Below are 17,398 nucleotides of genomic sequence, written 5' to 3' on the forward strand. Positions count from 1 at the left end.
GTGTCAGGGGACAGGGAACGGGGGATTGGATGGGGCAGGAGCCCCGGGGGGGGCCATCAGGGGGCGAGAAGCCAGGGGGGTCAGATGGGGGCAGGGGCCGGGCCACCCTTTGCCGTTTGGTGAGGCACAGCCTCCTCTAATTGGCCCTCCATACAATTTTGGAAACCCGATGTGGCTCTCAGGCAAAATGTTTGCCCATTGCTGCCCTAGAGAGTCTTTACACCATTCCTTCAGGTCCATTAGAATCTTGTAGCAGAATAAAGACCATTTAAAGCCTAATAACTTTACATGATTTGGTTAGCATGGTTTACTATTGAAGCTTGCAATCCCACACGTAACTTTGATTTTTAAAGTCATTAGTGAATGTCAAATTGTGCAAAGCTACATGTCAACCTTCAGAAATCATTCCAAAGAATGTTTATTTATAAAATGCCAAAGCCAAATAACTGAAATAAAAAAGTAACACTATCCTTAGCTCGGCCTCACATGCATAATTATGACAGAGATCTTTGAACAGTGAGTGATTCACATATAGCACGTTCTGTAAAGTCTGAATAGAATTGGGCAAGTCATTCTTATCCAGCTGTTCAAGTGACAGGAGGATATGAAATTCTGACACGTTTCCACACATACTATGTACCATGGCAGCCTAGTTCCACGGGGGCTCTCTGCATATAAGTACACAGCTGGGATTTGGGGCAGATGCAGAATATCTTTCTCCAGGTTATTTTTTTTTAATATCTACCATTTGATTTGAAGACAAATCCTCTAATTGCCCATCTACTTCTCTTTCCCCATCTGGCAGCAAGCGTCATGGAAACTGGAGCAAACAGCTATAGGAACTGCTCGGCCAAAGATAGGAAGAAAAGAGATTCTACCTACATATTTCTCCTCAGGGGCAGTGCTGGGGGGGGGGGGCTTGCGGAGCTATGGCCACCCCATAATTTGTCTTAGCCCCCCTGTAGCAGCCACCACTCTCCTGCCACCCAGCTCTGAAGGCAGAGAGGAGAGAGAGGGGGCTCCTGGCCGGGTTCCCCCCACCCCGCAACAGTTACTAACTGTGAGCCATTGAAAGGCAACAGGGAGCTGAGGAGCAGCTACAGCCCCAGCCAGGGTGCTGGAACAATTTTTATAGTGGGGATACTGATGATGGAAACCATGTATTTGGTTTTTGTTATTACTACTTCAAGCCCATGGGTACAGCAGCACTTCCAGCACCCCAGTTCCAGCACCACTGGCCCCGGCCGGGGGGATGGGGCCTCGGGGAGAAGAGAGGAGGAGACAAGGCCAGAACTTAGCAAGAGCAGGGGCAGGACCATGGAGAGGGGCAGCACCTCATGGCAAGGGGGGGCACAGCACCCTCAATTTTCTGTCTAGCCACCTCAGCCTCCCCACCGGGAAGAGGCTGGCACCACCTCTGCTTCTCCTCTAGAAATGCTTCAGTGTGTAGCTTAGCTGTTTTCACTGTGCACATGGGGAAATATTTGGACCTCTACCTCAGGTACTTACATGGCCCTCATCATCATAGTATCAGAGTACTTCACCATCTTTAATGTCTTTGTCCTTACAACTCTCATACGAGGTAGGGCAGTGTTGGTAGCCCTACTTTACAGATGGGAAACTGAGGCACAGAGAGGCTAAGTGACTTGCTCAACCGCCGCACAGGAAATCTGTAGAGGTGGAGCAGGTCTTCCAAGTCCCAGGTTACTGCCCAACCACTAGACCATTATTTCGCTCTGACCACTTATCAATAAGTATAATTATATCAAAAAATGTAGGAGTAAAATTAATATAAGAAGTATTTGTAATTCATTTTATAATTCTAAAACTAATAAATTGGAAGTTATATGTATATGTAAAGCTGTTTATGGATATATATATATATATATATATATATATATATATAAAGCCTCTATGTACAGTTTTAGCCTATAGCAGAGTTTTTAATAGCTGAGTAAACTCTTATCCATTATGAACTTCCTTTTTCCATCTGACATAACTATAGATGTGCTACACGGGATGTGATAATTTAGATTTTGTATCTTTTAAAGTTACAGTATTATAAATAATTACCTCATGTTCACCCATTCAGATCATTCTACTCTAACACGTCAACCAACTCATTTTGCCACAATGATGGTGTTGCACTGTAAAAGCAGAATTCTTTATTCCCCAGCCTAGGGATAAGGCTTTAATTAATAAAGAATGGATATGAAATAATTAAATAGGTTGTTTATAAACATGATTTTCTGATGGTACTAGGTCAAATACCCATTACAAGAGCTGAAATAGAATTAATGCCTGTAAATAGAAGTTTTACTAATGTATTCAATTGGGAAGACTGCTTGCATACATTTTTTAAAGATTAGTTATTTACATTTGTAATGATTGCTGACTATATGGGTGAGTAATTAATGTTTGCACAGCACCTTGCCAATATAAAGTGCTCTATAACTGCCAAGTACAGTATTACTATTGTATGGGAAGGATCTTCACATAACCCTGCCACCTTATTCACTTCAGTTTTCACATTCAAACTCCAAGCCAACTTGCTTGTTAGAGACTACATATCATATCTCTACATTTCCAGCATTCATCCATAGCAAATGCTATGGCTATGGTTGAAAAGAAACTTTCATTCCAAATCATGCAAGGGGCTTCACATAGACTAACCCTTGCAGTCTTACAGAGCTGTAGTAAGCCTCAGAAGAGTCTGCTCAGTGGGCCAGATACATGTATTTAAAAGGGCTGGGGCCTAAACTTGTATTTTGAACTGCTGGAAGTTTCCTCAAATCTCTTCCTTTGCACTGAAATTTCAGCCTTAAGGTGAATTAAATAAAAAAAGCATATAAAGTGTATCATTAAACACATATGTATCTGTTTCTCTAAAAATCTGTCCTTGCCAAAATGACTTCCTCAAAGTGTAAGAGATTACTTATTAACATACTCATTTTCTTAACCTTATAAATTATAGTTATAAATACAAACTATTCAAATTTCATGGAATAAAATAAAAACCTGAAAAAGAACAGCATTGAAACAAACAACATATGAAACCATACTGCGTTTAAATTCAACTAAGGGTCCCATGTTGTAAAATTCCATGTGGTAAAGAGCTATAAGACACCTAATGAATGAAAAAAAGATTATTTACCTAAGAATGCTAGATACACACCAACACTGTCAATCCCCCTTGCTCTTTAGTTTGCAGACTGAGGAACACATCCAGTGCTGTACAGTTTCACCACACATTGCTTCGATCCTGCAAAGAACTCCATACAGACATCCCTCCAGCCACACACACTGATTTCACTAGGGATTGGTGGGGAAGGATGCAAGGATCTACCTATGTAGAGCTCCTTGCAGGATGGAGGACCATGGGCTGCCTAAATCCTGGACTAGATTAAGCAATCACCGAATGAAAACCACACACCTTAATTATCCTAGAAAGTGTTATTTACCAGTTCTGAACTCATCATGACTGAGCACATGCATTCCTACCCTTAATTTATGCTGACATTAAATTCCAGATTACCTTGTCCAGTGTTTCACTATGCATGTCTTTGCTACTAAAGCTGCTACTCCCATAAATTTTCTTTGACATCTACTTAATATATCTCCTAAATTATTTAAAATGTGTTTACATCTAGAAAATTCTGAATAACTTCTGACCAAAACTTTCAATGTTTCTATTTTCCGAACCATGTATAAAATCTCCAGTCTCCTTTACATCCTAGTACACAGCTCTTTGTTACCATACAGCATTGATAGATGTTGAGAGCTTTTATGTTTAGTGTTATATTTTGCTCTTACAATTATCTTCTATTCCTCTATCATGATAGCTTTCAGCTTCATTTTGAACCACAAATCATACTCATATTAAGCATTTTACTTAAGAATTCTACATCAATACTGGAATGATGGATGAGATTTCATTAACTGCTATAGAAATGGTTATTGATAATGGAAGAATGTTTATTAGAGAGACAAGACGAATGAGGTAGTATCTTTTATTGGACTAACTTCTGTTGGTGACAGAGACAAACTTTCCATCTTACACAAAGCTCTTCTTAAGGAGTGGGAAATGTACCTTATATCTCTACCTTATTGTCCTTATGGAAGAAAGTTACCTTCTAATTGCAGTTTGAATGCATCAAAAATATTTAACAAAAATAGTTAACAAAATAAAAACTATGTACCAAAAATAGAAGAGAGAACTTGTGCCACATCTAAATTTAAGTAGTTTACAGCTACGCTTAATCTTCAAACCAATTACAATCAACTAACAATGTCACATTATTTTAATAGCTTTGTCAACCAGCTATGATAAGCACATAAGATATAAACTAAACCAATAAATATTTGCATTGTTAAATTAGATTAGTTTTGGAATGCAGTGGCTCCTCCTGTGGCTCCAACACATCTATGTGGTCAGATAAACTGAGATCACTGGGTGTGCACGTTAAAAATAATGTGTCTATCTTGTTAGAAGCCATTACATATTCAAGTTTATGAGGTGTTAGAGTGGGAGGGGAGTGTTTTACATGCCCAATACAACTATATATGGAATTAACCTTGAAACATAACATACAAAAGTTTACCCTGCCAACAAAACAGATCAACGAGTTTAACTTTAAAACCCCTGTATATTCTTTAAAGAAATATCTGTGAAAAAGTGTATGTGTTTTTTTGAAGAGTGCACAACCGTTAATATCTACAGTTATCCATAAACATTTATAATTCTGTGTGAGTGTGTATGTTTGATTCTTGCTTGTTTCTACTACAAACACGAAGAATAAAAGAATTTCTAGGAACAGACTTCAGACATTGTGACGGATCACATATTTCAATTCTTAACCAACATACAGCAAGACCCATGTACAGGTCAGTCCCCACCACCCCCCGTCGAGCTTTCCCGGACTCAGCCCAGGATGGAAACGCAGCGTACAAACACTCAAAACTCTCCTTAAGTCCTCTAGGTGCACTCTATCGACCAAACCTGTCAAGTGCTCTCCCATCCTTACTGACAGATCAAGGCACCTGCTAGAGCCATGGGATTCTCCTCATTCACACAACTCCTCCTTTCACCTCTAACAACAGCAGCAGCGGAAGCCAACTGCCCCTAGTATCTGACTAACGCAACCCAGGAGCTCGTGGATAGCTCAGCAACTTGGGAAGAGAGAGATGAGCAGGGACCCTTTCCCGATACGTAGAAGGGGGGAGACCCACCCCCGTAGGACCAAGGGAGCCTGTCCTCAGGGCAGAAGGAACCTGAGGAAGTTGGGGATTTGCGGGAGCCCTATCCCGGGGAGGAGGGTGCATCCTGCCACCTCTCTCGGCCCAGCTGGCCTGGGGGGCGGGGGAGAGGGGAAGACTCTCGCGCTGAAGGGGAGTCCTACCTCGGATTTCCACACGATGTAGGAGGAGGGGTGGCTGCTGGGCGCCTGCTGCCCCTTCCTCTGCTGGAGCCACTTCCTCGGGGAGGAGAAGATGCTGTTGGTGCCGGTGCCGGTGCCGCCGCCGGGGGCGCTGAGGGCGGAGGCGGAGGGCGTGCGCGCCAGGAAGGGCAGCTCCCAGGCCGTGTTCCTCTTGCCCCGGGGGCTAGCCTCGTACTCGAAGTGGAAGCTGCCCGAGGGGGACTTCTCCAGCGGGGTGCTGGGAGTGGAGAGCGAGCCGCAGAGCGGGCCGCCCCCCGGGCGCAGCAGGGCGCGGGAGGAGAAGGCGGCCAGGCACTCCGCCGAGGGGCCGCCGGCCGCCCTGGCCCGGGGCGCCCTGGCCGGGCCGTCCCCCTCCTCCCGGCTGTAGCTGCCGATGATGGCTGGGTCCAGGCTGCGGGTCTGGCGGAGCCTCCGCTTGGAGAGGCTCTTGGAGGAGGCGGCGGCCGGGGAGGAGCAGGAGAAGACGCTGTTCAGCAGGCTCTGGGCGGACATGGTGGCGGCCGCCCCGGGGAATGTGTGTGTGTCCGTCCCCGGGTAGGAGGGTGGGCGTCCTCCCCTCTCAGCCGCCCCGCGGAGCGAGCGACGACTCCGGCTCCCGGAGCGGGGCGGTCAGCGGGTGCCCGCGCCGCGCGGGGCGCCTGCTGCTGCTGCAGAGGTGGAGCCCGCAGGGGCCGGTCCCGGCGCGGGCGGCCGGAGGCTCATGCTGGCCGCAGGGCGCCCTTGTGTGCGCGCTGGGGCTTCGCAGCCGCCGCGGTCACTGCGCCGGGCGGCGGGCGGGGAGCGGGGTTAGCCGAGAAAAGGGGAGGGAAGGAGGCAGCCGCCGCGGGAGTTTTTATCGCGGCGCTCTGGAGCCTGCCAGAGTCACTCCCCCCGCGGCAGCGATGCGCACGGGGTCTGCCCAGTCCCCTCCGGACGCGGCGGGCGGGGAGGGCAGCCGGGGGCCCTGGGGCTGCCTCCCCCAGCCGGCCGCTCCCCGCATCCCCGAGCGCCGCTCCGAGCGCAGCCGGGTGAACGACGGGCGGGCGAAACGGGGGTGAGGGGGGGATAGCCAAAGGCGGCTGAAACTTCCCCAGGCATGTGACCACCAGAGAAGTACACGGCCACATGAAGGGGCCCCCTCCCACAACTGCTGCCTGTCTGAGACGGGGAAGGAGGTGTTGCCACTCTCGCCCTGGGGGCAAGAGCCCCTCCCGGGGTGTTGTTTCGCTGGTTTTAGTCCCTTGTCAGCTATCCCACAGCTATTGGGTTTCATGGCAGGATGTTTACGCATATTGGAGCAGGGCTTGAGCTCCATTTCATGACACGTGTTACGTGTTTTCCCTCTTCGGGATAACCACAGCTTGCGTTACACCTTCGCCCGTTATGCAGGTGTATGAATGATGGTTCTTGCTCCCGAGACTCGGGGACAAACTCAATGGCGGGGCCAGGTCTGACAGAGCAGCAGGTGCTCTGCAAACTTGCACGCCGTCCCGCCGCTCGCCCCACAGCTGTTCCTGCCGGGGGCCTCCCGAGAGCAGAGTCTGCCCGGAGAACCGGGTGGATCTCGTGTGTGGGATGCCCACGGGCTGGCGCAGAATGACGTTTGTGGTGTTGGATTTGTCACTTGTCGTCCGCTGAAGCTATTGCTACCTAGGGGGAGTAAAATGAAGTCTCTGTAAACAGCACTCGATTTTAAATTTATTTCCCAGTATTTTGCTAGAATTATTTTTATAGTGGAAAGTTCATTTGCTTCAAAAAGGTTTTGGTGGATGTTCAAAAACTTTTTTTTTTTTGGCCTTATTGTCTCAAATGCCTGGTTGTATAAAGCCCAGTAAATCATCCATATTAAATCACTTGGCGCATTCCGATCTGATTATAATCTGTCGTAAATACTATAGAGCATAATTTTGCAGAGTAAGTGGGATATCTGCCCTCTGTTCCCCTTGCTTGTATAACTATACATTTCCGTTATAGTGCTGTTCCTTCAGCCTGATGTTTTCAGAGAAAGCCAATGGCCTCAGAGAATGGCTACAGTAATAGGCAAATTGCCTTCTATTTATATGGGTCAGATCCTCAAGTGGTGTAAATTAGTGTAAATCCTCTGCTTTTTTCCCCATCCTGTACCAGCTGAGAAGATTCTTCTGTTTTGTCTAACCAATAAGAAAAAATACTATATTGAGTTCAGACTCTGCTTCTTCTCGCTGACAACGTCCAGCGGAATAACAGCGCTTAGAAGAGGCATCTGACAAGAGTCCATGGGGTGGCATGGGTAACAGCAATAAGACTGAAAGCATTATTATTGTAATCAAAAATAAAGACATATATGTGTTTTACCACGTGGTTAATAGCAGCAAAAAAAAAAAAAAGCCGTGTTCAATATATCTAGGGTCACTCTTGACAAATAACTAATCCAAACAAATAACTGACCCCACCCAAAACCCTAGGAAAACCAAACACTCCCTTCACAGGCAGGACTTCTCCACTCCCAAACACGCTCCCAGACTGTGTACAAACAAGGACATCTTTATTAAGGGAAAGAGAACACAGTCATAAGCTTGGAAAAACATATCAACATAACATAAATAGATAGATACACACACACACACACACACAGGTATGCAAATAAAGAGTAAAATAAACTTCCCCTTCCAGCAATCCATCTAACGCCCATCCCACCCACCAGTGAGAATGTTTCACAGGTATTAAAAGTGCCTGACCATACCACCTCACTCATCCACCAAACCCCACTCATAGCTGGGATCAGGGATTAGTAGTAGAGTGTCTGAATATGTCTCTCTTGTCCTAAGAAAGCTGCTTGTCCGGAACCACAACTGCCTGCCCCAGCTTAGTGATTCAGCTTTACTAAGGTGCTGGAAAACCAGGACCTCATGGTAGTACACTCAATTCTTCTGCTGTTCTCTACATCTTCTCTCAACATTGTAATTAGCCTGCATTGCCTCTTTCAGCATGCCCCCAAAAGAGGGGAGCCAAGAGCACTTAGGACCTCAGCCTAGAATCTTGACTGCTTGAAAACCAGCTCTTTGCCCTCTCAAGCTTCTCTGGGAGCCCACATCCTATGAAATCTAAGTTCATGTATAATTATGCTGACCAGAGGAATTTTTTCCTTTTCAGCAATAGAGGGAGCAGAGAGCTCTTTCCCCTCTGAAGCTTTTGGCCATTGGACTTACAGAGAGAAGAGGCATATTCAGCCATCCACCTTCAAATTAAGGATTCTCTCCACACTGACAGGTTTCAGAGTAGCAGCCGTGTTAGTCTGTATCCACAAAAAGAAAAGTAATATTTGTGGCACCTTAGAGACTAACAAATTTATTTGAGCATAAGGTTTTGCTCAAATAAATTTGTTGGTCTCTAAGGTGCCACAAGTACTCCTTTTCTCTCTACACTATGTTTTTCAAGTGCTTTGTCCAATGTTTTGGTTTTTTTTAATCATAAAATGTAGCTTCTCCCACTTCTCAAGAGAGACTGTTCCACTGCTTAATTACTGGATTATGCTAGTTACCCCCAGTTGACATTGCAGTTAAGGTTCTATTTAAAGCTAAATTTTGCATTCTAATACTTTCAGTGAGGTCTCATGCAGGTACAAGCCAACATCTGAATGTGCTCTCCCTGCCACCTAGTGATGAACTGGGGTGTGGTAGACTGACAATTTCCTGCAATATACTACTACTACTACTAAAAGAAGTTTACTGAATTATACTTGATTGAATTATATTAATTCAATTAATTATATTATATTGCCTAGGTGATCATCAGACAGACCTGCTTTGTCCAAGTGATCTATTTTGGCTGTTTTGGGTTAAAATTCACTTTGGTCTTGAACATATGGTTAATTAAATGTTGTTATCCTTATTTAATGAGAAAAGGATAGCAGAACTGTACTTAATATGCCCTAGTTTGGTGGGGAGAGTCACCCTAACTTTAACCTCACTCACTAAGCACAGGGTAGTGAGGGTAGTGATGACAAATTCACGTGAAAGTCAAAAGGGGTGAGTACCTGGTGTTAAAGTCTTTGTTTAAAGAACTCTAGTAACAAAGATTTGAATTTTTTTCTTTCCTATGTTTAAAAACAGATGATCAGATTCAATTTAGAGTCCTTGTATCTGCTCAGTGGTCATTAGAGCTGAAATTAGTGATGAGCTGTGGGGATAGTTTTGCGATGAAAGACAACAAGGAGGATGTAGTAGTGAGCTTCCTCACTACCTGCTGAAATCACTAAGAACTGGGCTAAGTGAAGGAACCTCAGAACATGATACTGCAGCTAGAGGCAAAGGTAGCAGAGACAGCAGTGAGCAGTGGCAAATGCAGCAACGAGTGGCAGCAGAGACAGCAATGAGAAGTGATAAAGTTTGTTGCAACAAGCAGTGACAAAGACAATGGTGACAGTGGAGAGCAGCAGCAAGGGTGTTAGTCAATCCCCCGTTCATGGGTGAGACGTGAACCCCTGCAAATGTACCACTGAATTCTCTGACTTTACTGACTGCTAATAGCTAGCTGCGCAATGGCGCAAAAGGGAGTGGTGTATTAAAAGGACATTCGTCCATCAGACATGGGTGCTCTGGGGCTGGAGTACCCACAGGGAAAAATTAGTAGGTGATCTGCACCCACTGGCAGCCAAGCTCCACTCAGCCCCTGCCCCACCTCCTCCTCTGCCCAAATATGCCGCATCCATGCTCCTCCACCTACCTCCCAGTGCTTCCCACACAGCTGCTGCCAAACAGCTGTTTGGTGGCATTAGCAAGCTCTGGTAGGGAGCAGGAGGAGCGGGAACATGGCATGCTCAGGGGAGAAGGCAGGGCCGGGACGGGGATTTGGGGAAGGAGTTGGAATAGGGGAGGGGAGGGGCAGAGTGGGGGCGGGGACTTTGGGGAAGAGGTTAGAATGGGGACAGGGGTGGGAAGAGGCGGGGCAGGTGCGGGGCCTCATGGAAGGGGTGGAGTGGGGGCGGGGCTGAAGGCAGATGGAGGGTTGAGCACCCAGGGGAAAGTGGGGAAGTCGGCACCTATATATCTGAGTGAAGGGTGGTGCTGGTTAGGTTTTGTAATGTTGAGAGGAACCCTTAGATATTGAACCCAGCCCTTGTTGCTGTCAGCGTCACCTGGCTGAAGGGCTACACATGGTACCAAAAAGAAGATATAAAATGTAAAATATGAATAGTTATTTGACCTTGGGTTTGGAGCTACATGACAAGTGTTGGCAATATTGGAACCCATGTGCGATGCGCAAACTTTTTTGCAGAGGTGTTAGCTGCATGCCTGATAGAGCTGCAGCTATCAGCTCTCTTCCTCTCCTCCTCCTCCAGACTTATCAAGGAACATTATGGGGACAAGAAAAGTGTGAGAAGATGCTGTGAATTGAAGCTGCGTCAAGCTTGCCCCGGTTATCCTGCGGGAAATGCACCTGGACATCATCATCCAGAGAATCCAGTTGTAAAATGCAGCCTGAATGCCCTCTCATACCCTCCCTAATACTCCATCACTGGGGAAGGGTTGCCTAGGTTAATGTTCCAGGGGGGAGAGGGAGGCACAAGTTGTTTCCCTTTGCACTTGTCCACAAAGTGGGGAAGGGGTCCCATGGCTCCACTTCCCCTATTCAAGGCTGCCCTGTATACTATCTGCCTATATTCAGCAAGTGATCCAACTCTGGATCGCCAGTCACAAGTGCTGGTTTAGCAATTCACAGATGGATCATCAGACTCATAGGCCATGTCTACTCTACAAAATGATATTGACTTGACTTATGTTGGCATATAGCCACCACAGTTATTAAATCACTTGTGTGTGTTCACACTTGACTCCTTTTGTCAGTGGTGCGCATTCTCACCAGGAGCAATTGTATCAATTGTATTGTCAGTGAAGCCAGATTATGACATTCTGAGGCCCTAAACTATGTCAAGGGTAAGAGAACCCATACCATTAAATATATATATATAATATATATATAATTTTCACAGAAAGGACACTGAATATATAAACACAAAAGCTTTATTTTTGCATATATATAAAGGTGAAGTAAAAATAGAACAACAATCTAAAACACATATCTTACTATATGCCTATTTGCATTATAAAATAATTCCAAATTAACATATTTTGTCTATGATTTCTTAATTAGTAGATATGAAAAGTTTATTTCTACAGCAACACAAAAGCAGTTACAGTTACACAGACCAGCTTAGTTAATGGAAGCAGTACAACCTGCAGTATATCTGTTTGCACATCACATTAATTTTAACACTGAAATGTAAAACATTTTCTTTCATGATTTTTGGAGAGCAAAGTCATTGATGATGTCCTCAAATGATAAGCTACGGAGTTTGTCACTTTTGATGCACAGAATACTTAGGGCAGATAGCTTTTCTTGCAGCATTTTCTAGGCAGACTTCTCTCTTTGCGTTCACTTTTCTATCCTTTATCTCCCCCAGGACCACTAATTAATCTCAAGTAAACACCTCAGACACAAAGAGTGACAACAAGCTATATGCTGAAAGAGAAAGAAAGAATTTACCAGAAAAAAACCTGGTAATCTCTAGACAGGCATTGAGAAAGTGAGTAAAACTAGCCTGTATTCAAGCAAATATAATGAATATTATAGGCATCAATAGCCTATAAATCATGTATGCACATAGTTTGAAATAACTTGCTCACCAAGTACTCAGAATATTTTGATATATATGTATATCTTTCTTCACTTCTCTCAAAACCCTTTATTTATCCTTTCGTTAGCACTCTCTGATATTTACTGTGCAGGTTCCCAAAACTGACGGAGGGAAGCCAACACACATTTATCCTCCTCAAGATTCACTTGACCCAAGTCCATAAGATGATCACTTGCAAACTCAATCACTTGAAGCATGGATAGCGCATGAAGCAGAAAGTGGCATGCACACTAAAATACACAATTGTACAGATCAAAGGAAGAAAGAACACACTAACACTTAAGAAAACCAGTAGTAAAGGCACTATACGACTGAGCATGCAGGACCGTAAACAAAAGATGGCAGCCATCTAGTTATTACCAGCCAAGGGGGATGCTATACATGATTACATGCTATACATGGGTTATCAAAAGAAACTACACCATCTGATCGAGAAAGTCCTTGAAAAAGCACAAGAACAAATCTGCACAGACACACCCCTAGAACCCCAACCAGGGGGTATTCTATCTGCTACCCAAGAACCATAAATCTGGAAATCCTGGATGCCCCATCATCTCAGGCATTGGCACCCTGACAGCAGGATTGTCTGGCTATGTAGACTCCCTCTTCAGGCCCTACGCTACTAGCACTCCCAGCTATCTTAGAGTCCAGAAAATGCCATCCTGGCCACTATGGATGTAGAAGCCCTCTACACCAACATTCCACACAAAGATGGACTACAAGCCATCAGGAACAGTGTCCCCGATAATGTCACAGCAAACCTGGTGGCTGAACTTTGTGACTTTGTCCTCACCCATAACTATTTCACATTTGGGGACAATGTATACCTTCAAGTCAGCGGCACTGCTATGGGTACCCACATGGACCCACAGTATGCCAACATTTTTATGGCTGACTTAGAACAACGCTTCCTCAGCTCTCATCCCCTAACACCCCTACTCTACTTGCGCGATATTGATGACGTCTTCATCATCTGGACCCATGGAAAAGAAGCCCTTGAGGAATTCCACCATGATTTCAACAATTTCCATCCCACCATCAACCTCAGCCTGGACCAGTCCACACAAGAGATCCACTTCCTGGACACTACACTGCTAATAAGCGATGGTCACATAAACACCACCCTATACCGGAAACCTACTGACCACTATACTTACCTACATGCCTCCAAGTACTCAGACCACACCACACAAGATCCATTGTCTACAACCAAGCTCAAACGACTACATTTGCTCCAACCCCTCAGACAGAGACAAACACCTACAAGATCTCTATCAAGCGTTCTTACAACTACAATGCCCACCTGCTGAAGTGAAGAAACAGATTGACAGAGCCAGAAGAGTACCCAGAAGTCACCTACTACAGGACAGGCAACAAAGAAAGTAACAGAACGCCACTAGCCATCACCTTTAGCCCCCAACTAAAACCTCTCCAACGCATCATCAAGGATCGACAACCTATCCTGAAGGACGACCCATCACCCGCACAGTTCTAGGGAGACAGGCCAGTCCTCGTTTACAGACAGCCCCCAAACCTGAAGCAAATACTCAGCAGCAACCACACCCCACACAACAAAAACACTAACCCAGGAACCTATCCTTGCAACAAAGCCCTTTGCCAACTGTGTCCACATATCTATTCAAGGGATACCATCATAGGACCTAATCACATCAGCCACACTATCAGAGGCTCATTCATCTGCACATCTACCAATGTGATATATGCCATCATGTGCCAGCAATGCCCCTCTGCCATGTACATTGGCCAAACTGGACAGTCTCTACACAAAAGAATAAATGGACACAAATCGGACATCAAGAATTATAACATTCAAAAACCAGTCGGAGAACACTTCAACCTCCCTGGACACTTAATTACAGACCTAAAAGTCGCAATTATTCAACAAAATAACTTCAAAAACAGACTCCAATGAGAAACTGCAGAACTGGAATTAATTTGCAAACTGAACACCATTAAATTAGGCTTGAATAAAGACTGGGAGTGGATGAGTCATTACACAAACTAAAGATTATTTCCCTATGCTAATTTTCCCCCTATTGTTACTCACACCTTCTTTTCATCTGTTTGAAATGGGCCATCCTGATTATCACTACAAACATTTTTTTCTCCTGCTGATAATAGCCCACCTTAATCGATTACTCTCGTTCGAGTTGGTATGGCAACCCCCATTTTTTCATGTTCTCTGTGTGTGTGTATATAAGATATAAGATATATATATCTTCTTACTGTATTTTCCACTGCATGCATCTGATGAAGCGCGCTTTAGCCCATGAAAGCTTATGCTCAAATAAATTTGTTAGTCTCTAAAGTGCCACAAGTACTCCTCGTTCTTTTTGCTGATACAGACTAACATGGCTGCTACTCTGAAACCTGTTGCTATACATGATGTCACTCCTAGGATGAGTCCCATGCGAATATGAGCGTGGCAGGATTGCTTCACAAAACTGCCATCTCCGACCACACATTTTTCCCGATTTTATTGGCAGTGAGATTATTTATTTATTTAAATACATTACGAAGGCATGGTCAAAATTTGACTAGTAGCAGCTGGCCAGCAAAACGCTGCTTTAGAAGACAGATAGCAGAGTTACTCATAGAAATACTAAGTTTACAAGTGAAATTATCATTTTTTTCTCAGCTCTGGCCTCCCACCTGTCAATAATGAACAATTAATGAAGGGTAAGGGTAGGGTAAGGGTATTTGTGTAGCCAGATGTGTATATTTTTGTCATAGTTGAACTAAAATGTCTATATTTAGAGAGAATCTTCTTTTTCCCACATCTCCTTTATCAAGTGATTTTGATAAAATTTGAAATTGAGTCAGTTTTTTCTTTTTCAGAGGCCCCTCGTATAGCGAGGCCCTAAACTGTGGCTTAGTTAGTTTATGCCTTAATCCAACACTGATTGTCAGTGTGGGGCTTTCAGGATGGCTCCTGAAAGCCAGTAACAGTTGACATAAGCAACATAGTGACTACACTGATATTGCATCTAATTATGTTGACCATGGCTCTATGTTACTCAGGGACGTGGTGTTACCAAATCAGCGTAAAGAGGCACTTACATTGGCAGGAGTCAAATTTATGTGAAGACACTTCCACAACTAGGCCAACGCAAGGCAGTTTACATCGACCAAACCCTGTAGTGCAGACCAGGCCATAGTTGCAATCAGTGCTTTAAACTCAGCTCAGCAAGTAAGGTATAAACACAATTAGCTACCACAAAGCTGAACATGATTCATCCTGATCTATGTTGGCTGCTACATCATGTCCAGCATTTTATCATCACAAATGTTCACAACCGTGTTCAGATGACAACATTTTGCAATGGAGACAAAGCCTGAGACTTCAACTGACGTGCATGCCTCTCTCCAATCGGATACAAATTGCACTGCATGTATCCTTCATTGTCTTCAGTCGTAAACAGGAGTCTTGTATGTTTCACATCCAGACTCCTTGGATCTTTCATTAGCCACTCTTTATTTCAGTTTTTGCTTCGTTCTTTAGCCCATCTCCTCACTCGTTACAACCTGCTAATGTCATGACATTACAGCACCCAAAATGTCCCTTTTTGCTGTCTGCTGTTTACTGCATGACTAAAATTTTGAATGTGCTGTACTTATTAACTCCTTCCTCTGCTAGCTACTCTTTGAGTTTACCACTCAGCGCCAACCTCCATTCAGCTCATACTCCATTACTGCAGAGTATGAAAAATTTACCAGACACCTACTAGTTGATAACTGTTTTTTTCCCCCAGTAGCACTTGTAAGTTGCTGAGAAGTCCAGCTGGAAAGGTACTGAGATTCCTATCAGGTTGCTGTTTCTGGCCACTGCTCTTTTGCATGACTGTCTTGTAGTAGATATCTGATAAATTTGAAGACCAGCTCCCTTTTACCTGCTTGGTGAATGAGCTATTTTCTTTTCTTTTCATTCCACCCAGACCCTCCTGGTAGTTGAATGCCATTACTGAATGTCAATCCTTTCCCTAGCCCATTGGCAAATAAGGCAGGTTTCTCTGATATTCTACCTTTCTCTCATTTTCAATATATTTATCCTTCTGCACCATTATTATTAACTATATTATTATTATTTATTATTTATGTTGCACTAGTGCACAGAGCCCCAATCAGGATCAGAGCCCTGTTGAGCTAGGTGCTGAATAAACATACACAAGGATGCATTTCTTGCTCAGAAGAGCTTGCATTCTTAGGCCCAGACCCTGACACTGCTTCCATAGGGGCAAAGCTCTGCATGCATGAGGAGCTACCTTGACTTCAACACTGGTGTCCACCCACACAGAGGCAGTTGCAGAATCAGGACCTTAGACAATGGACATATAAAGCATGTGGAAAGAGACATACTCAAATAAATACAATGATATGGTCTGTGTTGTTTTTTTTTAAAGGCTATAAATGAAGTAGATGCCAAGTGTCCACATTTCCTCCCCCCCGCCCCCACCAACCTAACCGTTGTTAGGTAGCTGATATCTAATAGGCTTCATGACAGATGTGGGTTTTGAGGAGGGATTTGAAGGAGGAGATGGTAGGGATTTACAGATTACTTTAGAAAAGGGGTTCCATGAGTAAAGGGCAATGTGCGAAAAGATGCATGGAGGTTTGCATGAGAAGCTGATAAACAAGCAGATAAGGCTGGTATTGTCAGAACAGAGGGTCTGGAGGCAACACAATAAAAGACCAATGCGAACAGTTTTAGTGTCTGTCTTTACTGCTGCTTATAGCTTTCTCAAAAAACAGTAATATGACAGTGATTGCTGGTTATGCTGATAATATGGCATGATTGCTGGTTATGTTGCAGCCCACAGGGTTTTTCAGGGGCAGCCTAGGACTATGTCTGCACTGGGGGTTTTGTTGGTATAACTATGATGCTAAGGGGTGTGGTTTTTCACACCTCTGATCAACATAGCTATGCCACTATAAATGTAGAGTAGGCCTAAGTCTACCGTCTTCAGTAAATTATTAACAGTAGCACAGGCAATGGAGCTCCAATTAACATTTGGAAGGATATCTTAACATCTGTAAAATGAAAGCTTAAATTCTGCAAGAACTATTACTTGGGACCCCTGCTCCAGAAGGAATGTTTACTATTTGCCCTATCTTAATCTTAATGTCTGAACTCATCCTGTTCCTATCTCATTCAATAATTGACCAGCCGCTCTGAGTCTGAAGATACTGCCTTCAAGTTTTAAAAAGTATATTTAAAAAAAAATAGTAGTAGAATTAATATGGATTACTAAAGCAATGAGATCACGGAGAGAGAAATTCTGAGGAA

At 44.2% G+C, this 17,398-nt stretch overlaps 1 protein-coding gene across 1 annotated transcript in view; it reads right to left on the bottom strand.

Moving 5' to 3' along the window:
* The window catches only part of ARHGAP6 (Rho GTPase activating protein 6), a 500,241-nt gene extending 493,804 nt beyond the window's left edge, over positions 1 to 6,437 (bottom strand). The window contains exon 1 of the mRNA XM_073354775.1: positions 5,400 to 6,437. Within this exon, the coding sequence (XP_073210876.1) occupies positions 5,400 to 5,930 (531 nt within the window). The 5' untranslated portion in view covers positions 5,931 to 6,437. The remainder of the gene's footprint in view (positions 1 to 5,399) is intronic.
* Positions 6,438 to 17,398: the final 10,961 nt, after the last annotated feature.

The sequence above is a fragment of the Lepidochelys kempii genome, chromosome 1, assembly GCF_965140265.1.
Source record: "Lepidochelys kempii isolate rLepKem1 chromosome 1, rLepKem1.hap2, whole genome shotgun sequence".
NCBI classification, from domain to species: Eukaryota; Metazoa; Chordata; order Testudines; family Cheloniidae; genus Lepidochelys; species Lepidochelys kempii.